At 41.6% G+C, this 27,933-nt stretch overlaps 1 protein-coding gene across 1 annotated transcript in view; it reads right to left on the bottom strand.

Annotated features, from left to right (window-relative positions):
- Window positions 1–6,228: 6,228 nt before the first annotated feature.
- Window positions 6,229–27,933, bottom strand: part of CNGA1 (cyclic nucleotide gated channel subunit alpha 1) — a 49,049-nt gene continuing 27,344 nt past the window's right edge. Inside the window, exons 3-12 of the mRNA XM_034772528.1 lie at window positions 27,250–27,372; window positions 24,943–25,059; window positions 20,726–20,890; window positions 19,977–20,039; window positions 19,584–19,610; window positions 19,383–19,487; window positions 14,634–14,645; window positions 10,851–10,958; window positions 9,955–10,061; window positions 6,229–8,190 (exon numbers count right to left, since the gene is read on the bottom strand). Of these exons, the coding sequence (XP_034628419.1) occupies window positions 6,806–8,190; window positions 9,955–10,061; window positions 10,851–10,958; window positions 14,634–14,645; window positions 19,383–19,487; window positions 19,584–19,610; window positions 19,977–20,039; window positions 20,726–20,890; window positions 24,943–25,059; window positions 27,250–27,372 (2,212 nt within the window). The 3' untranslated portion in view covers window positions 6,229–6,805. The remainder of the gene's footprint in view (window positions 8,191–9,954; window positions 10,062–10,850; window positions 10,959–14,633; window positions 14,646–19,382; window positions 19,488–19,583; window positions 19,611–19,976; window positions 20,040–20,725; window positions 20,891–24,942; window positions 25,060–27,249; window positions 27,373–27,933) is intronic.

The raw sequence follows: 27,933 nt of genomic DNA, 5'->3' as shown, positions 1-27,933 counted from the left end.
CCACTGAACCACAAATTGCCCTACTGTAGGTAACATCTCATACCCTTCTTCAAATTGTGAGTTTTGTTAATTAGACTCTTAGGCCTGGTCTACACTAGGCGTTTATGTCGAAGTTAGCGCCGTTACATCGAATTAACCCTGCACCCGTCCACACCGCGAAGGTATTCAGTTCGACATAGAGGTCTCTTTAATTCGACTTCTGTACTCCTCCCCGACGAGGGGAGTAGCGCTAAATTCGACATGGCCATGTCGAATTAGGCTAGGTGTGGATGGAAATCGACGCTAATAGCTCCAGGAGCTATCCCACAGTGCACCACTCTGTTGACGCTCTGGACAGCAGTAAGAGCTCGGATGTTCTGAACTGCCACACAGGAAAAGCCCCGGGAAAATTTGAATTTGAATTCCTTTTCCTGTCTGGCCAGTTTGAATCTCATTTCCTGTCTGGACATCGTGGCGAGCTCAGCAGCACTGGCAACGATGCAGAGCTCTCCAGCACTGATGGCAGTGCAATCTCAGAATAGAAAGAGGGCCCCAGCATGGACTGATCGGGAAGTCTTGGATCTCATCGCTGTGTGGGGCGATGAGTCCGTGCTTTCCGAGCTGCGATCCAAAAGACGGAATGCAAAGATCTATGAGAAGATCTCTAAAGACATGGCAGAGAGAGGATACAGCCGGGATGTAACGCAGTGCCGCGTGAAAATCAAGGAGCTGAGGCAAGGCTACCAGAAGACCAAAGAGGCAAACGGACGCTCCGGATCCCATCCCCAGACATCCCGTTTCTACGAGGCACTGCATTCCATCCTCGGTGCGGCCGCCACCACTACCCCACCACTGACTGTGGACTCTGAGGATGGGATAGTGTCCACGGCCGGATCCTCGGACATGTTAGCGGACGGGGAAGATGAGGAAGGAGATGAGGAGGACGAGGCAGTCGACAGCGCTCACAACGCTGATTTCCCCGACAGCCAGGATCTCTTCATCACCCTTACAGAGATCCCCTACCAACCCTCCCCAGCCGTTACCCCGGACACAGAATCTGGTGAAGGATCATCCAGTAAGTGTTGTAAACATCTAAACATTTATTTGTAACAGAACATGATTATTAACAATTTAAAAAATGGGTTTCTCATGATTAGTTTGATTAACTTAACGGTTCAGTCATGGGCAGTGCAACTATTTGAAAAAAATCTAGCAATGTCCGGTTTTGCATGATTGTCCTGCCCAAGCCGCTCTACTGTTTAGTCCCTGCTACTGCAGCTACAGTAAGATGCGGTCTATATGTCCGGGGATGGAGCAGAAATCCTCCTGGGACATCTCAAGGAAGCTCTCCTGCAGGTAATTTGAAATCCGCTGCATTAGGTTCTTGGGGAGAGCGGCCTTATTGGGTCCTCCGTAGTAGGACACGTTGCCGCGCCACGAGACTAGCAAGTACTCCGGAATCATTGCTTGGCACAGCATGGCGGCATACGGCCCTGGTCTTTGAAGGCTTTCCCGGAGCATTCTCTGTCTGTCGCTCTCAGAGATCCTCATGAGGGTGATGTCGCTCATGATGACCTGCTTTGAATGAGGTAGGGGAATGTTAGTGTTGGGACTGCTTTACCGTTCCTTTACAGAACTGTAACCGCTGGTTTGCAGCCACGCGGTGGAGGCGGGAGAGGGTCAGCCGAAAGGGATCGTTCCCGGGGACAGCCGCGAGGGTGTGGGACAGGAGCAGACTTCCTGCTTGCCGGATTGCTGGCAGCAGGGACCGACATTGATTTCAATGTGAAATGAGGCCATTGCTAATATTAAAGTTTTAAGCTGCCACGAATCTACGGCTTACCATGTCTGCGTGCAAGAGCAATTCCATTGTCCTGACAGGGTTCTCGAAAGTGCTCTGCAAAACCCCAGACACTGAATGCGAAGGCCGAGAATTCGACCTTGTGCTGAGTGCGCATGTGATAGGTGCTGTGCATGGTCCTATTCACAGAGAAAGACTATGTTCTTTGTTCACAACTACATTTATCTTTCTGAGGAATTCACTCCCTTTTTCCCATTCCCACAGCCCCATCTGCGACTGTCTCACAACCTAGCCTGTCATCACACTCCCAGAGGCTAGGGAGGATTAGGCATAAGAAGAAGAGGACACGGGAGGACATGTTCTCAGAGCTTATAGCCTGCTCCCGAGCCCAGGCAGCACAGCAGACCCAGTGGCGGGAGAACTTGTCCCAAATGCACCAAGCCAACATGGATCGGGAGGAGAGGTGGCGTCAGGAAGACCAGCAGGCGACTCAAACCCTGCTTGGACTACTGAGGGAGCAAACGGACACGCTCCGGCGCCTTGTGGATGTTCTGCAGGAACGGAGGCAGGAGGACAGAGCCCCGCTGCAGTCCATCTCTAACCGCCCTCCCCCGCCACCAAGTCCCATACTCCCTTCACCCAAAGTGCACAGAAGGAGAGGCGGCAGAGTCCCTGCTAACTCTCACTGCACCCCTGCAGAGAGCTCGAGCAGCAGAAGGCTCTCATTCCCCAAAGTTTGACAAGTTCTTTCCTTCCCGCCTGACACAAGCCCCCGTCCAAGTTTCACTTCCCAGTCCCATGTGTAGTTGATAATAAAAAATATGTTTCTGTTAACTACTGTTTCCATCATGTTCTTTTGGAGGAGGGGGGGAAAGGGGGTTGGTAATTGGACAGGACAGTCACCTTTGGCAGGGTACATAGTCGGGGGCAGGCACAGCAGCAGGGCACATACATAGTGCAGTGATGCAGTGACTACTTACCCTGGTTAGTCTGGGAGGTTCTTTTCATGTTATGTGGTGGGGGGTGGGTTGCTCTGTGACTTTGTGTCAGGGGAGGGCAGTTAGAGATCTTAAGCGGCGGTCCTTAGGCAGGATCACAGAGCCACACAGCAGGGGATCTGTAACCGTCCCCCCCCTGCCACAAACTCACATAGACCCCCCATACACACAGTCCGTATCAGGAGGGGTGACAGGCTCCGTTGAAAGAACCATCCCACCGCAGCAGAGCCTGTCAGTCCTTGAGTTTAGAAGCTGCATTCGCGCGACTACACTACACCCGCTCCGCACCACAGTCTGCGTCCCAGTTTTAAAAAATTCCCGCGAAAACAGTATTAAAGAAAACGGTGTGCTTTAACAAAGTAGAACTATTTTTATTTTGAAACGTGTGTTGGAAGTGGGGTGAAGGCTTCTCTGTACACAAAATTAGAAAGTCACAGGTTACCCTGCTCACTCAGGAACTTTGCTTTCAAAGCCTCCCGGATGCACAGCGCTTCCCGCTGGTCTCTTCTAATCGCCCGGCTGTCTGGCTGTGAGTAATCAGCAGCCAGGCTAATTTCCTCAACCTCCCACCCCGCCATAAAGGTCTCCCCCTTGCTCTCACAGAGATTGTGGAGCACACAGCAAGCTGCTATAACAATGGGGATATTGGTTTCGCTGAGATCACAGCGAGTCAGCAAGCTTCTCCATCTCCCCTTGAGACGTCCAAAAGCACACTCCACCACCATTCTGCACTTGCTCAGCCGGTAGTTGAAGAGTTCTTTTTCAGTGTCCAGGGCACCTGTATAGGGCTTCATGAGCCAGGGCATTAGCGGGTAGGCTGGGTCCCCGAGGATGACTATAGGCATCTCCACATCCCCAACAGTTATTTTGTGGTCCGGGAAGTAAATACCTTGCTGCAGCCGTCTAAACAGACCAGAGTTCCTGAAAACACGAGCGTCATGAACCTTGCCCGGCCATCCGACATTGATGTTGGTAAAACGTCCCCTGTGGTCCACCAGTGCTTGCAGCACCATGGAAAAGTAGCCCTTTCTGTTAATGTACTGGCTGGCCTGGTGGTCCGGTGCCAGGATAGGGATGTGAGTTCCATCTATGGCCCCACCGGAGTTTGGGAATCCCATCGCTGCGAAGCCATCTATGATCGCCTCCAAGTTTCCCAGGGTCACTACCTTTGGCAGCAGTACATCAACGATTGCCTTGGCTACTTGCATCACAACAACCCCCACGGTAGATTTGCCCACCCCAAACTGGCTCGCGACTGACCGGTAGCTGTCAGGCGTTGCAAGCTTCCAGAGGGCTATGGCCACTCGCTTCTGGACAGTCAGGGCTGGTCGCATCCGGGTGTCATTGCGCTTCAGGGCAGGGGACAGCAACTCACAAAGTTCAAGGAAAGTTCCCTTCCGCATGCGGAAGTTTCGCAGCCACTGTGATTCATCCCAGACCTGCAGCACTATGCGGTCCCACCACTCAGTGCTTGTTTCCCGTGCCCAGAATCGCCGTTTCACAGCATCAACATGACCCATTGCCACCGTGATGTCCTCGGCGCTGGGTCCCCTGCTTTCTGAGAGGTCTGTGCTACTCTCAGACTTCAGGCCATCACCGCGTTGACGTAGCCTCCTCGCCTGACTTTTCTGCATCTGCCTCAGGGCAACCTGTATGATAAGCTGCGAGGCGTTGAGAGCGGCCACAACTGCAGCGATGGTTGCAGCGGGCTCCATGCTCACAGTGCTGTGGCGTCCGTGCTGTCAATGACTTGAAAAGTGCGCAAAATGATTTCCCGCCGGCGCTTTCAGGGAGGGAGGGAGGGCGGGAGTGATGGACGGATGACGACAGTTACCCAAAAGCACCCTGGCCCCTTTTTTTTTTACCCAGAAGGCATTTGCGGCTCCACCCAGAATTCCAATGGGCGGCGGGGACTCCGGGAACTGTGGGATAGCTGCCCTCAGTGCACCGCTTCCAATGTCGACGCTTTCCCCGTTAGTGTGGACTCACAAAGTCGAATTACTGTCCTTAGTGTGGACACACACGTTCGACTTTGCAATATCGATTCCAAATATTCGATTTAAGTAAAATCGAACTACTCTCGTAGTGTAGACAAGGCCTTAGAGTAAGCCATTCAAGGCAGGGATAATCTGTTTCTGAAATGCTTGTACAGTGCCTAGCAAAATAGGACTTTGTCCTGTAAGTGCTGCAGCAATATAAATAATAAACTACATAATATTATTTTACTATAGGGTTTTTTTAAGGTTGCCAAGCCAAGCACTAAGAAGTTAGGAAATGCCAAAATTAAGATTGGTGAGGTAATATCTTTTATTGGACCAACTTCTGTTGGTGGAAGAGACAAACTTTCAGGCTTCACAGAGCTTCTTTTCAGGTCTGCAAAAGATAACCAGAGTGTCACAGCTAAATACATGGTGGGACAGCATGTTAATTAACACTTCTGCATTCATAGGACCAAACAAGGGTTAGTGGGTGACAATTATTGTAATGAGCTGTAAAATTATGGTGTCTTTGTTTAGACTATGATTTTTAGTGTCCATCAAAGTTATGAATTTAAGTTCCCAGACATGTCTTTTGAAGGAGTTGTGCAGGTTTCCTTTGAGGACGAGGACTAATAGGTCAGAGATGAAGTGATTGCTTTGTGAAAAGTGTTTGCTTATGGGTGATATGTTATTTTTGTCTTTTATCATTTTTTCTATGAGTTAATTTGAGAGTGTAGTAATTGTCTGATTTCACCCACAGTTGTTTTTGGGGCATTTGATGCACTGGATGAGGTCCACCACAGGTTGTTATAGGCATGTATAGGACCCAGGGACCTTGAAAGGTGTGTTGTGGGAGGTATTGATCATTGTAGCTGTGGAAATATGTCTTTGGGTTTTACATCTATTGTACATCTACTGGCAGGGTGTGGTGCCCCTTTGAGTTGGTGTGTCCTGGTCTGTGGGGAGCTTGCTTCTGACAATGAGGTTGGTGAGGTTAGGGCTTGTTTAAAGGCCATATTACATTTATAGTATAACCACAGTTATGAACACTAGAGTTACAAACTGACCAGTTAACCACACACCTCCATTGGAACCAGAAATACACAATCAGGCAGCAGCAGAGACCAAAAAAACAAACAAACCAAGTACAGTACTGTGTTAAACATAAACTACTGAGAAATAAAGGGAAACCAGCATTTTTCTTCTGCATAGTAAAGTTTCAAAGCTGTATTGAGTCAATGATCAGTTGCAAACGTTGGAATGAACAACCATAATGTTTTGTTCAGAGTTAGGAACATTTCAGAGTTATAAACAACCTCCATTCCCAAGGTGTTCGTAACTCTGAGGTTCTACGGTATACCTATGCAGATTTCAGATAAACATTTGGTAACATTTGTATTGGTTCTTTATTTATATAGTGAATGAGAAGAAAATTATAAAAAATTATAATATGCAGTACAACTTTGCATGACTATCAACATATTATAGTATGTAGATTAAATGCACTTGTTTTTACAACGTTACATAAAGGATAATATAAATAACCCATTAGCAAACATTTTATATTACCGATATTTATTATTTATTTTGCTTTAGGGCCTAACATATACCAGCTATTTTCAAAATACAGAGGAAATACAAATACACAGTCCTTGTCCTGAAGGGCATACAATTGTAAAAGACAAAATGATTGATAGGTTTATATTGTAACATTTTCACTGAGATTAAATATCAAGACACTAAATTTATGTATGTACTTCATAAATATAACTGCAAGCCAGGACTGAGTAGCATTTCCTAGCATGAAAACGATAATATTTATGCTCCTTTCTTATTCCTGAGTCTTCATCTTATTTTTTTCTTGACGTTTACTGTGTATGTGTATTGCCTAATAGGAAACAAGTGATGTTTCTTGACTAAGTAATACCTTATAATAAAGGGCCACATCATCAAAGATAAGAGTTGAGGGCACTCGGTACCTTGCAGGATTTATCTTTAACTGCTAGTGGCAGTCCCCAGTGTTTTATTCTAGTGTTGACACTCCAGATTTATTTATCTAATTCTTCTAAATCTGAGAATTCAAACTGCATAGTTGATTTCAGTATTTTCTCAACCTGTGTCAGTCGTTTTTTCAGTTTCTGCTGTGTGGCATCATACTCAGCCAACAGCCTGGCAAGCTTTGTTTGTAAGTTGTCCACTGCTCCTTCCATTTGAATGACCTTTTCTTCAATGTTTTTAGGGTCACTTCCTGTATTTGCAACATTTATATCCAGTAACCCATCCTTCAGCAAGATTTCCTTACCTTTCTCTTCCAGCAGGGCCTTTGCATCTGGGTACTCTATTAAAGCCTCCATGAGGTCATCTTTAGATAGACAAAATAAGTCTGAGTATCCAATGCTTCTAATGTTGGCTGTTCTTCGATTGCCAGCTTTGCTGCCTTTGATATTAAGGATGCTAATCTCCCCAAAGTAGCTGCCATCACTTAGAACCACAAATTGTGTAATTCCATCATCAGCTATTACAGCAAGTTTACCTTCTTTGATAATGTACATCTCTCGTCCAATGTCCCCCTTTCGGCAGATGTAATCTCCTGGACTGTAGACTTGAGGCTGCAGTTTCAAGACTAGTTCAACTAACAAGCCAGCTTCACAATCTGCAAAAATTCGAACTTTTTTTAATGTGTCCAAATGAACACTGATTGCGATCTCTGCTCTTAATTTATCTGGTAGATATTTTAAAACTTCTCGTTCATCCACTGCTTTTTTATTTGTCCACAAGTAGTCAAACCACTTAATAACTCTTTTTTCTATTTCTTTATTCACATTTCGAAAGTGCATATATTGCTTGATAGCATCAATCCTTCCTTGAAACTCTGCTCTGGCTGCATTCATATTGGAGATCATAGAACCAATGTTACCAACAATAGTAGCAAAGATCAACACCCCAACCAAGAAGTCAACAACCACAAAGAAGTACTCAGAATCCTTTACAGGAGGAGGTGTTTCCCCAATAGTGGTCAAGGTCAGCGTCGACCAGTAGAGGCTATATACATATTTTCTAGCCAGACGGGCAAATTCAGGATCAGAGGTGTTTGGATAGACCCATGTGTCTGTCCCAAATCCAATGGCTTTGGAGATAGAATAGTACACACACGCATTCCAGTGAATAATAATCACTATATACATGACAAGAGTGGAGATCCTGAAGATATTTGGATAGTTTGTCCTTGTTTCTGTTCGCTGGAAGAACTCAAACATACGAGATACTTTAAGTACTCTGTTTATTCTTAATTCTGGATAGTTCAGACCTAATTTAAAGTACAGTAGATCAGTTGGTATGACTGACAGTAGATCTAGTTTAAATTGTAAAGTTCCTGTATATTTCTGTTTAAGTTTAAGTTCTTCTTTCACCAACAGACCTTGCTCCAGGTAACCTAAAATAAAATATAAAATCTTTAAAATTCTTTGACTTTGACTTTTTTGTTGCTTTATCATCTATTGCATTCTGTTATATGTGAATGTCAAATTAATCTTTAAAATTATTTTGGTTATAGAGTTTCTGGCCATACATACTTTTCCATCTTTTTATCAAGATGCATAGTTTTAACAGCTATATATTTTAATTGGATTTTAACTTTAAGGCCCTATGTTGAATTTTTGTAGATAAGCAATCGGGGCCAAATCTTGGACCTAGACAACTTGATTAAGCAGAGCCATCTGTACTGCCTGGCCTGGCTGGGCTCCGTGGAGTCTTATGGAAATCCTGAGGGAGGAACCATCACCCATGGTGGAAGTGTCACACTTACAGCCTCCCAAGTCTACCCTCTTCCTGCTATGGTTTCTGCTGCCCTAGCACCTAGTAACCTTCATGGCCCTTGTGTGGGAGAGAGAGTTAGAGTGAGAACAGTGCTCATGCATGTGCATTCCATTCCTTGTTCACCCACCCCACACCCACCAACTCTCCTCCTAAGGTAAGATTTGTAAAAATGGATGCATAAATATAATGAAACTAACTGGAGCTGCTGGGGGCTCATCACTCTTGAAAATCAGGCTTCTGATTTAGGTGCTTAAATATGGAATTAGGAACCTAGTTTTAACAACACATTTTTGAAAATCTTGATTCTAACTTATACAGAGAGCAAGTGGATTCTCTGCCTTGTCCTGTACTATGTGGTTCTCAAGTTCAGCCAGCAAAGGTTGCAGCTGGCTTAAATGGTGGCAAGAGGTTTATATATTCCTTACTACTGCATAAATGGCTATGTTCATTACACCTGGGGTAAGGAGGTATAATTTTATGTTTCCTCCACCAATATGACCCCTTGCACACCAGGGATTCACCACAAAAGAGGGCAAATGGTTCCTCCTCCCTAGGGATTTTCTTCTGTTCTTTTAGAAAATGTTTACAGCTTGGATTACAAAGATATTTTAAAATTATAAAGATTTTATAAAATCTTATAACAAAGGAAAAAAAGATAAAAGTTCTAGCTTTAGTTTGATTGGGCAGTATATATAGTTTGAGTATAGTTTCAGTGACTGGGGCTTTCTAGGAGTTTTGTCAGTGGCGTATACAAATCAGCACATCCCTGCCATACGTATAATGTTGTTCTCTATATACCACTTCACATTTCCTGCCAAAGCCCTGTTTTAGCATAAGCAGCTGGACACTGCCCTCCTTTTTCAGGCAAATTCCCTTTGAATTTCAATGGCAGTTGTGCCTAAAAGGGATTGCTGGATTGGTCCCTGCTTTATGCAACATTTAAATTAGGACACTAAGGTAGATTACAGATAAACTTATGTCTGATGTATAAAACATGATGAAGTACATCACAGAATATAAACAAGTGTGTGTGTCTGTGAAATATTTGAAGTATGACTCTAAAACTGCAGAAATTATGTTTGCAATGGAAGGACTTCAGTTCCTTTCTGCTAGAAATCAGGATGACCTTGTATGTCAAGATATATTTCAGTGTGAAGTCATTCTGGCCTCCTTTATTAAGGGAAAATTGCCAGCAAGATACTTCTTTACTTCATCATTTATAGATATAAAGTGTAACTGGAGAGTCAATTTAACCGGTCCATTCCAGGAGAGGGCCAATTCTTCTTTAATTGTTGCATTTGGCCCCTAAATCATATACTGATGGGCACCTTAAAGTCCTAACACAGATAAATGTAGATAACTAAACAGTGAGTACATCTACCTGTTCTTGTCCGTACAAACATATCAGCAATATAGATTATATCTGATATATAATCAAAAATGAGCCACATTCCTAAATGGTCGTTCTGAAGTTCATCAAAACAGGCTCTGGATCGGAAAAGAAAAAAAGTACACAATAGAAATAGTCCCAATGAGATCAGTAATTAATACAGTAAATATGCCATATATTCAGAGGCCCTACAATTTTTTTTATGTGTTCTTTAAAGGATCTCTGTCATGCTTGATCAAACTTTGGAAAATGTAATATTTTTTATCAAAACTTTTATAACATAAAAACAAGTATTTACCAAGTATGTTTTAAAAGCTTTGTGGAAAAACCTGTTTTCAGATCTGCTTTCAGAAAATGTTTACAACTCAGATTATAAGGATCTTTTAAAATATTTAACTAAGAAAAATTAATTTGAGTAACTGTAGGTGGAGCTGATAGCTATGCCAATGGTTAAGGTTGCCTAACACTTTCCTTTATAAGATCCTGTTTTATGTTGCTTATAACTTTGCCAAACCTCAATTAATGTATATGCATTTCATTACCAGGGAGCGTAAGACTGATAAAATATTGAAGCATCAGACTGAAAAATATGATGAAATTAAGTTAATGAAAGTCCTTTATTGAACTGGACAAAAGACATGATGGAAAGAACTTTAGAGATTGTAAATAAATGTGTGCGATCTCTGCTATTGAGCCTAAGAGTCTGTAGACTGTATTCAATACCAGACTGAAAGGATAAACACAGTAAAAGTACTGGGTCAATACATTATTTTTATCCATTCTATCTGATAAAAACAAGGCTTTCCTTGTGGCAACCAGATATGAGGATTTCATTACTTTAATGGGGAAAGAGAGGATAGGGGAAAATGCACACTGTTATACATCACCTAGCAATGATCATGGTCCAGTTGTACATGACAGGTAATGTGATGCAAAACAGCCAGTAATAATACAGATTTCCTGATGGATCAATAACAAAAAGATCTTTCTTCTCCCTGAGCAGTAAGCAGAAAGGAAAGGGAATATTAGTGAGAAACTTATAAAAATGGAAATGGGTTTTAGGAACCACAAAAGATGTTCCATGGTTACTAACATATGCTGGTCATTTAGTTTAGTAGGCAGTTCATTTGTGTAAGAACACCCTTAAATTCAAATTAGCCTCCTTGCTGGAATTCCTGGATAAGAAACTAGTTGGTGAACATGATTTGGATACTAGAACCTAGGACACAAGGGAAATTAAATTGGCGGGCTTCAACACAAAGTCATAGTGACACATGTAGTTTCAACCTTTTTCAAAATAATCTGTTTCCCACCAAGTTAATTTTCTTCTTTGTAGAATAAATGAGACAAAGCATCTTTGCTTCATCTTCTCAGAAGGAAAATGGCTATGTGGCCATTAGTATTTGAATGCATTGAACAGATCATGCCTTCAGTATTAGGGAAGTCTAAGACTGGTTGTGAAAGATGAAACACTGCAAAGGATTGCAAAAGAAACTAAGGAACCTAGAACACTTCATTGCTTTACATTCTTCCTGGCCCCCAAAATTCTATTTATTTACAAAGTAAAATGCCTAAACATACTAATGTGACAGATTTTCGTTATTAATTTGCTTGGGCCCAGAGTTGATTAGGCTGGGACTACAGGATTTTTTGGGGGGAGGAGATGACGAGGCACACCACGTATTTGAATTTTAAAGCTTTATTGATAAAATAATAAAATAACAGCGGAGAGTTCTGGAAATGCTTTTATGTTATTTAAAGGAAGGAAGAAAGCATTAATGCCCCAAGCTTTAACCTACTTTTATATTTATACCACGCATAACCCAGACTGGCCAAGTCTAGGTGTAACGTTAGAAGAAGGGGGGAAGGGGTGGACGGGGAGTGCTGTCCTGGGCCCAGGTCATCCAAGAATCCGCTGTGTGTTCCGAATTGCTCCAGCTCTTAGGACGGTTTTTAAGTCCTGGGGTTTTTTGGGGTGGTGTTATTTAGGGCCCTCTGTGCCTGGTGCTCTTTGTACCAGTCCCAGTTGGCTTGCTGTGGCCTTTTTGGCTGCCCAAAACATACCGGCTCCAGGGACGCCCAGCACGGCGCCCCCCTCTTGTTGTTTTGTTTGTGTTTTTATACTTTGCTGGGTTTTTTTTTTTTTTTGGTTGACCTTGCCGGTTTGCAGGTCTGGTCAGTAGGATTCTTCTTTCTTACAGCTGCTTGAAAAGTGTTTAAGCCCCTGTCTTTCTTGGCTCATAGTCAAGTCTTGGCTGTGAGCTGTGTCCCTGGGTGGGCGAGTGGGCAGGCTGGCTGGGGCCAGCTTTTATTTTTGGATTTAGCTATCTGGAGCGTTGAATTGATTTGTTTTTTGCCTTTTTTTATTTTATTTTTTGTGGGGCTTTTTGTACCTGCTAAAAAAACTTCCACTCCCCACTCACACACCTTTGACCCTCCCCAAAATGCTTTGCAATGCTTGCAACAGCGTTAGCCACATACAATGCTAATTTGCCATCCTTGGGGACTCCCTAAGGGAGGGAGCCATTGGGGTGTGACACTAAGAGAAAAACAAGACTCTTTACATTGAAGGTGCTGTTAACTCGCTTTTGGATCCTAATATGAGTGGATGAGGCTGCTTTATTGTGGCCCCAGTGCATCCTTGCAGTGGGTTTTCACAAGGGTGGTGATTAAGTTTTATATGAAGTTCTGCATAGTTCCATCTTATCACCCCTCTTGTTCAATATTTGTGTGACATTACTGAGAGGGCTAATAAGGAGAAAAGGACTGCATGATATCCAGTATGCTGATGACATGCAGCTTTGTCACCATTTCATGTGACCAATTAAAATGCTCAATGAGCTTAGTATGTGTGTGAAATTGGAGCATGGATGACAGCTAGATGTTTGACATCCAGCCCAGTCAAGACTGAGGTGGTGCTATTCTTGTTGCTTCTCTCAAAAAGTATGTGGCAAGAATAGCTCTCCTTTTAATTTAGGGCACCTCTTCTACATGTTGGTTAGGTTTGCAATCGTCTGGCTGGATTTCCAACTGCTACTAGAAAATCAGGTAGCAGCAAAAGCCAAATCACATTTTTATCATTTCTGTACTCAGGAGAATGTGCCTGTTCTTTTTGGATGTAGTCCTTGTGACCGTCATCGCTGTCTTTATCATCTCAAGGTTGAATTACTGTACTGTACTTGATATCAGGTTATGCCTTAAAATCATCCAGAAGCTGAAGTTTGTGGAGAATACAGCAGCCTGTTTGGTCAGTGGAGGATCTCACTAGGAGCATAATCATACAACAAGTGCTCCAATCTCTGCACTGGCTGCCTGTAGGGCTTCAGGTGAAGTTTCAGGAATTGGTTTTGACCAGTGAACATTTAGGTCTCAGGAGAGACCACTTCTCTTCTCAAATACCATAGCGGAGAACAGCAGAAGTGCCGGAGCTGAAGGCTGGTATTATAAATTGGGCTGCTGATGGGACATTCTCTGTGAGGGACCCACAGCTTTGGAATTCACTCCCCACGTTGCTTCAGGAAAGCCTGAATCTGATGAGCTTCAGAGCATACCATAAAGCTCCTCTCTACTCCCCAGGTATTTGAAAAAAGGGTAATGCTGGACCGGAGGGGAAGGGAGTTTGAGTACTTAAGTTGCTTGGTTTGCTGGTGCTCAGTCATACTGAATTGCACTGCTTCACTTCAGTTCTGTTGCGATATTTTGATGCCTTTTAGGTGTATCGCTAGGTGCCCTTTTCAGCATTTGTATAAATCTAATTAATAGATAAATGTAAAACAATAAAGAGTCAGAGTGGCATTAGTAGCCACTTTCATAATAAGTATAATTGCACACTGTACCAGTTGCAGTTCCTGGAGGCATTTTGCCAGTGGAAAACACAAATGGATAAAATACCGTTTGAGGGTACTGCCACAGTGCACCCTAGAGCAGCATTTACCGCATCCTTTAATGGTGCAGTAGGTACTTCTCCCATCACTCACCCTGGTTGTCCAGCTACTGGTGAAAAGGAGCAAGAGTATAGCCATACTCCATCATGCCTCCTTTGGAATGTCTGGTAGTTCTCTTACTCTCCCTCAGGAGCACAAGCATCACAATTTTGGCTACCCCCTGCACAAATGAGCACGTGGTGGTGCTCTCTTCCCCCTTTACACACTCACACAACAGTAGCCAGAAATTGGCTCAATTATTCTTTACACTACATGCAGAGAAATTTCAGTACATTCCTTAAATACAATAGTAAAAACACATGCAAAGGTAAGTGATAACACAAAGTGGTAAAACGTACACAACAAAAATAAAACAGTTTTGCCAACCTATAAGAACTGTGTATAGGTTTGTATTTTCTGTGAATACTCTACCACCTTGACCTTTATTTCTGCCTTTCCTGAACAGCACATACCCTTCAATACCTGTATTCCAGTCATGACTACTATTCCATCATATTTCTGTTATTCCTATAATATCTGGTTTCACTTCCTGCACCAGTTGTTCTAGTTTTTCCATTTTGTTACCCAAGCTCCTTGCATTGGTGCACAGACATCTTAGTTGTTCCTGCTTAGCTTCACCCAGATTCCTCACCTGAGTAGGTACAGTCATTCTACTACTGGTATCGCCTATCTGACAATTAGCATAATTGGTATTGATACTGTCTTTCCTCTTAATATCCTACCCACTGGTGTTCCTTTCTCCACTCCTCTAGTCTTTCTTTCTTGATTTTTCCAGTATTAGCCTTTGAAGGTTGGTCCAAAACTTCTGATAGTTTGTCCAATTTCAAGTCTAAACTCATTGATGGCTGGTTTATATCCATTTGTTCTTGTGCCAGCGTTGGCCCTTAACTGAAATAGCTCCTTTCCCTCCCTGGCCTTTATCCATCTGATGTATTTATAAAGAGCAACCATATCTCCCCTCAGCCTTTGTTTTGTTAGGTTAAACATGCCAAACCCCTTAAGTCTTCTCTCATAAGGGAGGTTCTCCATCCCTCTGAACTTCCAAGTAGCCCTTCTCTGGACCTGTTCCACTTTGAATTAATCTTTCTTAAACATGGGAGACTAAAATTGTACACCGTATTCCAGATGAGGTTTTACCAGTTCCATGTATAATGGTAATAACATTTTCTTATCTTTCCTGGAAATATTTTCACTGATGCATCCTCAGATTGTATTAGCATTTTTCACGGCCACATCTCATTCATTGCTAATAGTCATCTTCTGATCAACTAGTACTCCCAGGTCTTCCAACTGATAGCAAAAATTCTTCTTGTTCCCCCCTAAGTGCATGACATTACAATTTGCACTATTAAACTTCATCCCATTTCTAATATTTCAGTTTTCAAGGTCATCCAAATCGTGTATGATATTCCAGTCCTCCTCCTATATTGGCAGTACCCCCCTACTTTATCTCATCTGCAATTTTTATTAGCACTTTCCCACTTTTTATTCATGAAAATGTTAAATAAGGTTGGACCCAAGACTGATCCTTAAGGAACGCCACTGGAAACCTCCTTCCTGTGTGACATTTCACCTTTTAGCATGACCTGTTGCAATCTTCCCTTTAACTAGTTCCTTACACCCCTTTTGATTCTTATATTAATCCCCATCTTCTCCAATTTAACTAATTTCCCCTGTGGAACTATATCATATGCTTTACTGAAATCCTGGTATATTAACCCTAGTCTACACTACGAGTTTAGGTCGAATTTAGCAGCGTTAGATCAATTTAACCCTGCACCCGTCTACATGACAATGCCATTTTTGTCAACTTAAAGGGCTCTTAAAATCAATTTCTGTACTCCTCCCGGACGAGGGGATTAGCTTTGAAAATCGACCCTGCTGGGTCGAATTTGGGGTAGTGTGGATGCAATTCGACAGTATTGGCCTCCGGGAGCTATCCCAGAGTGCTCCATTGTGACCGCTCTGGACAGCACTCTCAACTCAGATGCACTGGCCAGGTAGACAGGAAAAGCCCCGCGAACTTTTGAATTTCATTTCCTGTTTGGCCAGTGTAACGAGCTGATCAGCACAGATGACCATGCAGAGCTCATCAGCACAGGTGACCATGAAGTCCCAGAATCGCAAAAGAGCTCCAGCATGGACCGAACGGGGTACTGCATCTGATCGCTGTATGGGAAGACAAATCCGTGCTATCTGAACTCCATTCCAAAAGACAAAATGCCGGAATATTCGAAAAAATCTCCAAGGGCATGAAGGACAGAGGTTATAACAGGGACCCACAGCAGTGCCGCGTGAAGCCTACCAAAGAACCAGAGAGGCAAACGGCCACTCCGGGTCAGAGCCCCAGACATGCCGCTTCACTTGATGAGCTGCATGCCATTCTAGGGGGTTCCCCTACAACTACCCCATCCCTGTGCTTCCCTCCTCCCCCACCCCTCCCAGGCTACCTTGGCAGCTATCCCCCCATTTGTGTGACGAATTAATAAAGAATGCATGAATTTGAAACAACAATGACTATTGCCTTTGCAAGTGGAGATCAAAGGGGGGAGGGGAGGGTGGTTGGCTTACAGGGAAGTAGAGTGAACCATGGGGGTTGGTTTTCATCAAGGAGAAACAAACAGAACTTTCACACCGTAGCCTGGCCAATCATGAAACTGGTTTTCAAAGCTTCTCTGATGCACAGCGCGCCCTGCTGTGCTCTAACCGCCCTGGTGTCTGGCTGCACGTAATCCGCAGCCAGGCGATTTGCCTCAACCTCCCACCCCACCATAAACGTCTCCCCCTTACTCTTACAGATATTGTGGAGCACACGGCAAGCAGTAATAACAGTGGGAATATTGGTTTCGCTGAGGTCTAACCGAGTCAGTAAACTGCACCAGTGAGCTTTTAAATGTCCAAAGGCACATTCTACCACCATTATGCACTTGCTTAGCCTATAGTTGAACTGCTCCTTACTACTGTCCAGGCTTCATGAGCCATGGGAGCAAGGGGTAGGCTGGGGTAGGTGCAACCGCGTGGTGATGCCGAGTGAGAGAGCAGCCTGAGGCAGAAGCCTCCAGCTGGCATGATATTCCAGGCAGGACTGAATCTCCATTAGACGAAACTTAAAGAAGAGAATGACCTGGAGTCATTCCCATTTTTGTCCAGGCACCCCCGACCAACCTCACCAAGGCCGGCCAGGAGCACCCATGTCTGCCCAGGCACCCTCGACCAACCTAACCGAGGTTGGCCAGGAGCACCCATTGGGACGACGACGACGGATAGCAGTCATATTGCACTGTCTGCCGTCCGCAAGGCAAGGCAAGGCAAGGGGATGCTGCTGTGTAGTACTGCACCTGCCAGCAGCACCCAGGAGACATACAGTGACAGTGAGCTGAGCGGGCTCCATGCTTGCTGTGGTATGTCATCTGCACGGGTAACCAAGGAAAAAAGGCAAGAAACAATTTTTTGCTGTTGCTTTCACGGAGGGAGTGGGGCCTGACGACATGTACCCAGAATCACCCGCGACAATGTTTTTGCCCCATCAGGCATTGGGAGCTCAACCCAGAATTCCAATGGGCGGCGGAGACTGCAGGAACTGTGGGATAGCTACCTCTGCAACACTCTGAAAGTCGACGCTAGTCTTGGTACTGTGGACGCACACCGCTGACTTAATGCACTTAGTGGGGGACACAATCGACTGTATCAAATCGATTTCTAAAATATCGACTTCTATTAAATCGACCTAATTTTGTAGTGTAGACATACCCTAATAGATCTTCTGCATGTGTCTCCGTGTACCAATATCTATTCACTCTTGAATTTAGTAATCGTAAAGTTATCAAGATTCTGAAAATACAGTACTGGGATATTTAGACTTTTAAACTAAAACAGGTTACCAAAATTTATATACTATATATTCAAATTTCATTTGATTTGAAATTACACCCTGCTGTTAAGTGGAACAGTAACACTCCGTCTTGCAGAAGGAGTGGTAACAGCTATGAAAATGGCTTGACTTAAGCAGATGGAAGAATTTAAATACATAAAGGGCTTGGTCTATACATAAGGGATTCTATACATGCAGTTTTGCTGATTAATTTCATGTATCGACATTCTTATTCTGGAATAAGAGTGCCTTGTCTCTGTTTAGCTCAACCCCTAAAAAGGAACAAGGCACACTTGGATGCTCCAGTTCTAGAATAAGGTTAGGTCTACACTAACACTTTTGTCGGTCAGGGACATGGGCAAAGCTTCCCCTTGTGGAGGCTAGCACCCTGCCCCACATCTTTCGGCCAAGGCCACAGCCCCACTCGCTCCTCAGCCCCCTGTGGCCCTGGCTGGTGTGGGCAGGGGAGTGGCTGAGAGCTCAGTCAGGGTCAGGAGGTGGGCTGAGAGCATAGAGCTCCTCCCTCATGGCCAGGGACCACAATGGCGGAGCTCCAACCCCCTCCTCGATCCCATTCCTTCCCCTGCCGCCCTGTCCCTGTTCTACTCTCAGCCACTCCCCCATCCCACTCTGCCTCTTCCCCCCGAAGCCCTGCCCCCAGGTCACTCCTTTCCAAACACACCCTGCTGCAGCCCCAGGACCAGAAAAGCTCTGCGGCCACAGCAGGGAATCAGATCTTCTCCAGCCCCAGGGCCATGGTGGGGAGAGATTTTTCCAGGGGCCTCAAATTGGCTGGGGCCTTGGGCATGGGCTCTATAGGCCCATGTGGTAATCTGCCCCTGCTCCCCCACCCCCGGTGGCACAAGGATTGGGGAGATTTGGCCTACCCCAGCCTCCATTATGTGCTGCCCATGGTCAGGGGTGTGAAAAAACCACCCCCTAAGCAACATACATTTCACCAACAGAAGCGCCAATGTGGACAGCACTATGTCGATAGGAGACACTCTCCCACCAACATAGCTACCGCCACTTGTTGGGGGGAATTTAATTATGCTGATAGAAGAGTTCTCTCCCCTCGGCATATAGCAGGCTACATGGGAGACATTATAGCAAAAAAGCCCACACCCCGACCAACAAAAGTTTTACTAAAGAAAAGCGCCAGTGTGGACAGCGCTGTGTTGGCAAGAGATGCTCTCCCAATGACAAAGCTACCGCCCCCCATTGGGGTGTTTTATTTTGTTGGCAGGAGAGCTCTCTCCTATCGACAAGAAGCAACTATAACGGCGTGGCTGTACTGGCACAGCTGTGCCGCTATAAGGTACGCAGTGTAGACGTAAGCCTAAGTGTGCCTTGTTCCTGTTTAGGATTTAAGCTTAACAGAGACAAGGCACTCTTATTCTAGAATAAGAGTGTTCACACATGGAATTAATCAGGAACAACTTCATGAACAGACAAGACCAAACAGTGGTCAGCATATTCACTTATCTAGGGCTAACATACACAACATGCTTGCAAAATACCCATGACTGGATTCAGTTGTACAGGCAAAGCAATCTTACTAGAAGAACATAGCACTATTCTGAAACCAAATTAAGAACACTTACTTCTCTTTCTTGTCTCTCTTCTTATGCTTATCTTTATTTCTGTGTTTTTCCTTGTTCTTTTGCATTTCTGTGTCCTTTTTCTTTTCCTTTTTACCATCAGACTTGCTGAAAAAATGGATTAAAATGTTATGGTTTTATAGAAAAACTAGAATGATAACTTGTAGAAGATTGTAAAGAAACTGTGCAATATTATTGTCTTACCTCTTCTTTTCTTTTTTCTTTTTTTCTCTAAAAAGGAAACAATATCTCTGTGATAGGCTCTTGGGATACACAAACTAACTATTATTTCCACTATTTTCCCTGTTAAAATCAGTTGAGTTCTATAAGTCTAATATTATACTTAAGATTTTGGCCTTTGAATAAAACCTTTGTTTATAGTTTTCAACTATTTCCATTTTTACATAATTAAATAGGACACTACTAACTTGTGTTAGAAAAACATTTGCTGTGCATATAGTTCAGATGTACATGAAATTCGTTATTGGATTACTTGTATGATGCAATAATTTGCAAGGAAAGAACTAGGTATATTGCTTTTTTTTTACTATTCTCTACAATACAAATAACTTTATAATGAAACTGTAGAGTACTTACTCATCTTTATTACTGTTGTTGTTAACATTGTACTGTGCAATGGCACTAGGTAGGTGCTGTTCCCTAAGAAACAGCAAAATAAAATAGTTACCGTATATATGCTGCATGACACTAAATAGGCTCGTAATGTAAAATAGTCCTTTAAAGTAAGATTTACAGCTGCATAAGTTAGTTAAGGTTGCCCAACTGGTTTGATAAGTTTAGAATGAAAATATTCACCAGTAAATATAGAGATGAAGAAAACCAGTGAAATGTTGATTATGTCTCTGTTTTCCTTTCTTGGAGTTTCAATACTTCTGAAAAGAAAAGGGGTGAAATCTTGGTGCCATTGAAGCCATGAGGAATTTTGCCATTGACTTCAGTGGAATCAGGATTTTACCATTGAGTTTACCCTGTTAAATGAATGACCACATGAATTTTGTTTTTAAACTGCAGGTGTCTTCATAGCCTCATAGGGTATTTCATGTTTAGACATTCAAACTGAACCATTTTTTTATGACTGAGTGAGCTGAATGCTCAAGTAGGGAATCTGGTTGTGTTGTCGAGGTGCCTGTGTTTTAAAACTAGGCCATGAACATTAATGTTCCACCTAATTGAAACAGATTTTATTGAAATTAAATAAAATAAAATTGTTTTGTGGCATAAAGTGAGATACAAAAAAATAAGCAGATAAAAATCCACATGAACAGGACCATATGGACACAGTCAAAGATTTGACATGTACCCCACACAAGAAGCACAAAACTCACGTGATTTCTTCTGATATTTCATCACAGAGATTCTGATTATTACAATTATTGCTCCATCTTAGCTGTGGACCTTGAATTTTTTCCAAAAAAGAGTCTGAGGTTCGGCAGCCTTCATCGGAAATCCTCTTCTCCCCGTCTTTTAAGGTAACCAAAAAGTTGGGTATTCTAAAAATAGATAGAAATATTAGTTAAATATTTTAAAAAAGAAGCTTAATTTCTTTGTGGGGGGAAAAAAACCTTTGTAGGAAACCTAAATGTCACAGTGCGTTTGCACATATGCCACTTTCACTGTAGATTTCATTCACCAGGCAGAGTGAGGATGGTTGGCTTTGTACAAATCAGGCAGATACAGAAGAGGAAGAACTGACAGATTGTGGAAGTGGGGAGTCACAATACCCCCATTCTTCCTGGCGCCTATAGGACAGGGAAAAATCACTGAATTCAGAGTGACAGCAAGAGATCAGCTAATAAGATTGCCCACACACATACACAGAAGAGAAAGTCACCAGCTGCAGGGGTGGGAACTGAAGAGCCCACACAAACTCCTTCACTTAGCTTTTAAGTAAAAGAGAATTTCATAACTTCCTCCCAGAAGCCAGGTTGATGGATGACACACTCCCAGTAAGCGGAGTCCTCCCCCATCTACCTCATTTACCAGTAAGAGGGGAAAGAGAGCCACAACATCTCGTTCCATCAGCAGAATGGATTTTTTGCCTTACCAGCACCCAGGGGAGCAGAGTGTGGAACAGTGTATTCTGCGGGTGGCACACTGGACTTACATCCTAAAACAAGCCCCCATTACAGAACTTCAAAGTCACGAACACCTCAGGAATGGAGGTTGTTTGTAACTCTGAACAAAATGTTACGGTTGTTCTTTCAAAAGTTTACAATCGAACATTTACTTAATACAGCTTTGAAACTTTACTATGCAAAAGAAAAAAAATGCTGTTTTTCCTTTTTTTTTTTAGTAGGTTATGTTTAAGTACTGTATATGTACTGTACTGTATTTGCCTGGGGAGGGAGGAGGGAGGTGTCTCTGCTACTGCTTGCTTGTGTACTTCTGGTTCCAAATGAGGTGTGGTTGACTGGTCAGTTCGTAACTCTGGTGTTCATAACGCTGAGTTTCTACTGTATCTCCAATATCTGTATCTGTTAGCCCTGAATTCTGAGGCAAGGTGTAAATTTTGTGACTGTATGAAATACATGGATAAACATTCTAATTGTTATTGAACTAAGTACAGTATAATGGTGTTGACTGTTGTTTTAATTTTTAATTCAGTGAACATTTTTGCATGCCATAATAGTCAAATTTTTCCATGCCATAATAGTAGAATTTTATTCTTCCACACACCAAAGATACCAAGGAGCCTGGCACATAATATAGATCCAGTGTTGAATACATAGCACCCTTGCACTCAATATTATTAGCTTGAAGACTATCAGAGCAATGTTTCTCTCCAGTAATTTTACCACGTTGTGTTAAATGTTATATGGCAGGGGTTCTCAAACTGGGGTTGAGACCCCCTCAGAGGGTTGCGAGGTTATTACATGGGGGTCAACCTCCACCCCAAACCCCGCTTTGCCTCCAGCATTTATAACGGTGTTAAATATATTTTAAAGTATTTTTAATTTATAAGGGGGAGTCGCATTCAGAGGCTTACTGTGTGAAAGGGGTCACCAGTAAAAAAAAGTTTGAGAGCCACTGTTATATGGCAACTAAAACAGAAAAGTTGAAAATAAATCTGTCAATAGTATATCAACTGAAGTTTAATTTTCTCCTTATATGAACAAATATTTTAAATTGATACTATCTAGTTTAGATATCAGTGACAGGATAGGCTTAGAGAAAACTAAATAGAGAGATCTGAGTATAGTTTCATTATTTCAGTTTTTAAATACTTTTCTTACAGGCTGAATACAAGTCAATTTAAAAAAAAAACTGATTTCTAAAAAATGTAAATTAATACATTTTTATTTTTCAAACACAACCTATTTAAAATTAAATTTGAAATTATCTCATCCTCTATTATGGCCTTAAATTTATGAAAATCTGTTAAAGTTGTTAAAATTATATTTAAAAAAATCAAGCAGTACATGTTTGCTGCCAAAATTTTAAAGAAAGTCAAACCACTGAACTGATGAAAGTCACTGGTTAAGCACTGAAACCAAAGTTTGTTGAAGTGCTAAACCAGCTTTTGACTGCAATAGCCTCTTCTGCAAGTGCAAGGAGAATATTTTCGTCATTTCAGTTTATTCCACTAGTTCAGTTTAATGACTAGTTGAATCAAAGTTGAGAAATAGATTAGGAGTTGAAAAAGCAGGAAAGCTGCTTTTTCTCTTCCAAGCTATGAGGTGTGAGAGGATGAGCTATACCAGTTCTAAAATTGTGGAGGATTTGATGACCAGAAACAATTCAGTTCACAAACAGCATATAATACTTCCTTTGTTTAATAAATCAGTTAGTTTTAAATGCAAAATATGTTTTGATAAACTTTTTATTATGTATCCAACATATTTAAGGTAGTTGGAGTTAGCTATCAAACCATTTTAAAATGGTTTTGTACATTTGTAATTGAATTATAATTTCTATCCAAATACAGCGTGATACAAATCACAAGTAAAAAAGAGTTAATCATCTAGTAAATAAGAAATGTCATTCATTATTTCTAACATAGTAAAAAATGCAAAAATTAAGGATCTGATGGTATGTTATGCTATATAATTGCTTACATAAATTTGTTTAGATATAAAGTATCCTGGTTAGCAAAAAGAAGTATCAAACTTAGTGTAAAAGCTATATTTAGTTGCAAACTAAATATTATGTTTTAATAGTTACCAACCTGTCTTTAAGAAAATAAAGAAAGTTCAAATTCAAAACAAGATGAAAATTGATTTAAATCCAGATTTTCTCTTGCTGATTAAAATCTGTGATTTAATTCACTTTGATTTAAATCAGTCCACACTGTTTTCTTAAATTGCATTGTTTGTAATTCTCACTTAAAAGCCTGAAAATAAGATTTCTTGTCCTATGAATTTTTTCCTTTTACAGTTGGAACACATTTTTCTTGTGTGTTTTCAGTGGGAAAAATTTGTGTTTTTCCTTATTTGTGTATCAGTATCACTGATAATAACAGTGATGTCAGCTCAACACAGCAATCCAGATTGCTTGTTTTTTTAATTTCCTTTGGTTAACTAGTGCTCCCTTTGTTGACTGGCTGATTCTGCTGTAAACAAAATATTTAAAAATCACAAGCCAAAATCCTCCCTGAAGCAACTCTCCTTATTAGAGAGAGGAAGGATGGACTTGTGCTTAAGGTACTGCATTATTAATTATTATTATTATTATTATTTATTTTATTTTATTATATTTTACTGTTTGTATTGCAATAGCACCTAGGTGCCCCAATCATAGTGCAGGACCACAGTGTGCTAAGCACTGTACAAACAAGAAAGACGGTCCCTGCCCCAAATCTTGGGACAAAATAAATAGGAGTTCAATTTCCAGTGCGATCACGGACTGACTTTGTGAGTTTGAGTGAGTCACTTAATCTCTCTGGTCCCCAACTTTCTACCAAACTTTGTCTGTCTTGTCTTTAGATTGTATACTCTTTTGGGGGTAGAGATGTGGGATATGTTGACCAGAGAGTAGAAGAGCTATTAGTGATGGGACAGAGACCATGAGGAAGACCCTGAAAAAGGTGGTTTGAGATGCTGAAGGAGGATATGAAGAAGGTTGGTGTCAGCTTGGAAGACATACTTGACAGAAATGTTTGGAAACAAAGAACAAGAGCGGCCAACCCCAATTGTTGAGAAAAAACAAAGGTGAAGAGACTCTTTGGGGCAGGGATTGTTTCTTACTAATGATGTGTATGTACGGTGCCTCATGCGATGGGGCCCTGATCCGGGTTGGGGATTCTAGGTGCTAATGCAATAATTATTGGTGTAATTAATTACCAGAAACAAATTTGGCACCATGCCATAGACTTCATATAACTAGTGATTATTGCTGAGAGTTTCTCAGTTGCTTAGATTATGTATATATGTCAAGTTTTAATTGTAAACTCAAGAATGTCCCCTTAAAATAGATATTTTAAACATGAGAAAGATTACCAAAATATCTCCACTAAACTTGTGTAAATAAATGGATACATGGATAGGTAAACACATAAATATGTAGGTACACTGTGCTAAACATGGATTCCTGGGATTTATCTCACCTCTGTAGCACTCTTTTCAGTGCCTGTGAGTTGTTTGTGGAAGAATAACCACTGCAGCTGTCCCCATGCTCCTGTGTTTGTAATATGGATGAACTATCATACGCTTCAGCCAGAGACCTATAATTAAACAGTATGTACAATGAAGAAATTATCTATTGTACTTACAGCAACAATTCATAAATAGGTTTCAGAGTGGTAGCTGTGTTAGTCTGTATCAGCAAAAACAACAAGGGGTCCTTGTGGTACCTTAGAGACTAACAAATTTATTTGGACATAAGCTTTTGTGGGCATAAGCTAAAACCCACTCCATCAGATGCATGTAGTGAAAAATACAGTAAGCAGTATATATATGAAAAGATGGGAGTTTTTTGTAGTAATTTTCCCTCTGCTGATACTCACACCTTTTTGTCAACTGTAGGAAATGGGTGACATCCATCTTGATTGCATTGACCTCATTAGCACTACAGAAGTAATCAACTGTTGAGAATATGCCACTTCCACCTTAATTGAATTGGCCTTGTTAGCATTGGCCCCCCCACTTGGTAAGACAACTTCCATCTTTTCATATATATACTGCTTACTGTATTTTCACTACATGCATCTGATGAAGTGGGTTTTAGCTTATGCCCACAAAAGCTTATGCCCAAATAAATTTGTTAGTCTCTAAGGTGCCACAAGGACTCCTTGTTGTTTTTGCTAATTCATAAATAGTGGTCCCCAGGCATGATTTACTTATGTGTTTTATCTCTAAACCTTAAAGCTGCATTAACATTATTTCTTGGTATGGACTTTTGTTATTTGTTAAGCATTGAGAATGTGCTGGGAAAGCTACAAAACATAGAAGAACTTTCAGTACCTGTCCCCCACATAGTCCCTGATCTTGCAGAAATGTACAAATCTAAGGCCCCATCCTTGGAAAGTCAGTGGGACTACCCACATGTGTAAAGTTAAACGCACACAAAATCTTTGCAGGGTTAGGGATTAAGTTACATATTTACATCAAGAGGAAAATGTACCCCTATATCAGTGTACACTGCTTGGTTATAGGATGGTCCTATGCAATTCATGGTGCATTCTTTAGTGAACTAGAAAGTGGATTTCAGAGGGAATAGCAGTTTTACCAAATTAATTTAACATGTCTGATGAATGCCCCCTACAGCCTGTTAATGGCAGCTCTGAGCACACATTTCTGGGTTTAGCACACTTTTCATTTAACTTTAAAATTCACCTGTTTTTTAAACCAGCCTCCAAAATTGCAGATACACCAGATGTTCACTTGTACATGCAAATTGTCTAGTTAGATATTCCTCAAGCAAAACTTGCATGCAAAATTTTGTGCTGAACACCTGTAACTCCCACTGAAATCGATAGGACTGGATTGGCTGCAGGTGCTCATCAGGCCACTTTTATTTAATTGTCTAAACTTAGATGCTTGACTTTAGGCACTCAGGTTTGAAAAATGTGGCCATAGTGACCAGCTTGTAAACAAACCATAGGCTACAATTTAACTTCAGTGGGAGCTCTGGGTGTTCAGCACCTCTGAATATCAGAATTTAGAAGCCAAAACATGGATAGAGGAGTCTAAATTAGGACAGCCAAATATGAAAGTATTAGCCTATGAGCAGTCAGAATAAAAAGTTAATTCACTTTTTTTGCTATATGATCAATCATCTGAGTCACAGGATATTATTTCAGTTCCCTGCTTTGATGAACTAAGCTGTAGAAACCTTAAAAAAATCCCCTTTTCTGTGTGTAAAATTATCTACAAGCGTTTGTAACTGTGTGGTGGTTCTCTGCAAAAAATGGTCTTCCCAGTGTTTAATGCTCACAAATATTTATTCAGAATAGTATTTATCTTGCTTAGCTTTCAGTGGACTTTCTTGTGAATAAAAAGTGGCTCAGTTGAATGTCTACAAATAATCAGATAAAAAGGGTTGTGAATGCCAGCAAAGTGGGATGTACTCACAACTGTACTTTTTGCAGTATTGTCCCAATTCAAGGCATGAGCCACTTTGCTGGATGGTGAAAACTTGGTAATGACTATTTGAGTGTATTTTTTGACAAGCTAAACTCATTTTTAAGGAAGCCAAATCATTTGACTTACAAATGTAGTCACATTTTACCTTATCCTAATTAATTATAATGGGCAATGTATCACAGGTAGGTTAAAAGCTAAACTTCTTATCAATGGAAGAGAGAAGACACCAAGACAGGGACAAACACCTGTCCCCGTCACTCCCATGCAAACTAATAAAAATTAAAAAATCCCAAAAGCAGAATTTGACCTACTTAGTGTACTTGACTTACCTCCTGTTCCCATTCTCTATCCTTCCTACGCCCACATCAGCATCCTGTACTGCCGGCCTGGGAACATTTATATAGGAGTGATGGGTGTTAATCACACCAACCTTCATGGTCAGATTGGTACTCCTTGGGTGAGAGGGGAGGAATCATTTCAAAATGAAAAAAAGTACTTTTATGGTTCTATACAAAAAGAAACCTCAGAATGCCTAACATCTGCATGTTACATGCTCTAGGGCAAAAAGTAGAAAATTGATCATAGAAATTAGAGAGATAAAATTTAAACATATCTCTCTTTGCTCCTGATTCAATCGTTACACATCTGGAAAATAGGAAGTGGAATCAGGGGAAAAAAACAACCCAGAATGTCTTCCATAATAGCAGAAAACGCAATTGTGTGTTTTAAGAATGTTAAGCAAGGCTGCTTTTCAATGTAATTCTAGATATATGGATGTGATTTAAATGTATTATGTACAATTCAATAAAAACACATAGAACACAGGTTTCAGAGTGGTAGTCGTGTTAGTCTATATCAGCAAAAACAACGAGGAGTCCTTGTGGCACCTTAGAGACTAACAAATTTATTTGGGCAAAGCTCTCGTGGGCTAGAATGGTATCAGGTACTGCTTTACACGTGAGATATTATATACATGGGCATGAGGGACTTGTATATGGGGATCAGATGCCTAC

Source organism: Trachemys scripta, chromosome 5, assembly GCF_013100865.1.
Source record: "Trachemys scripta elegans isolate TJP31775 chromosome 5, CAS_Tse_1.0, whole genome shotgun sequence".
Taxonomy (NCBI): Eukaryota; Metazoa; Chordata; order Testudines; family Emydidae; genus Trachemys; species Trachemys scripta.
The sequence above is the reverse complement of the archived record's forward strand: the minus strand, read 5'-3'. Positions and strand labels throughout refer to the sequence as shown.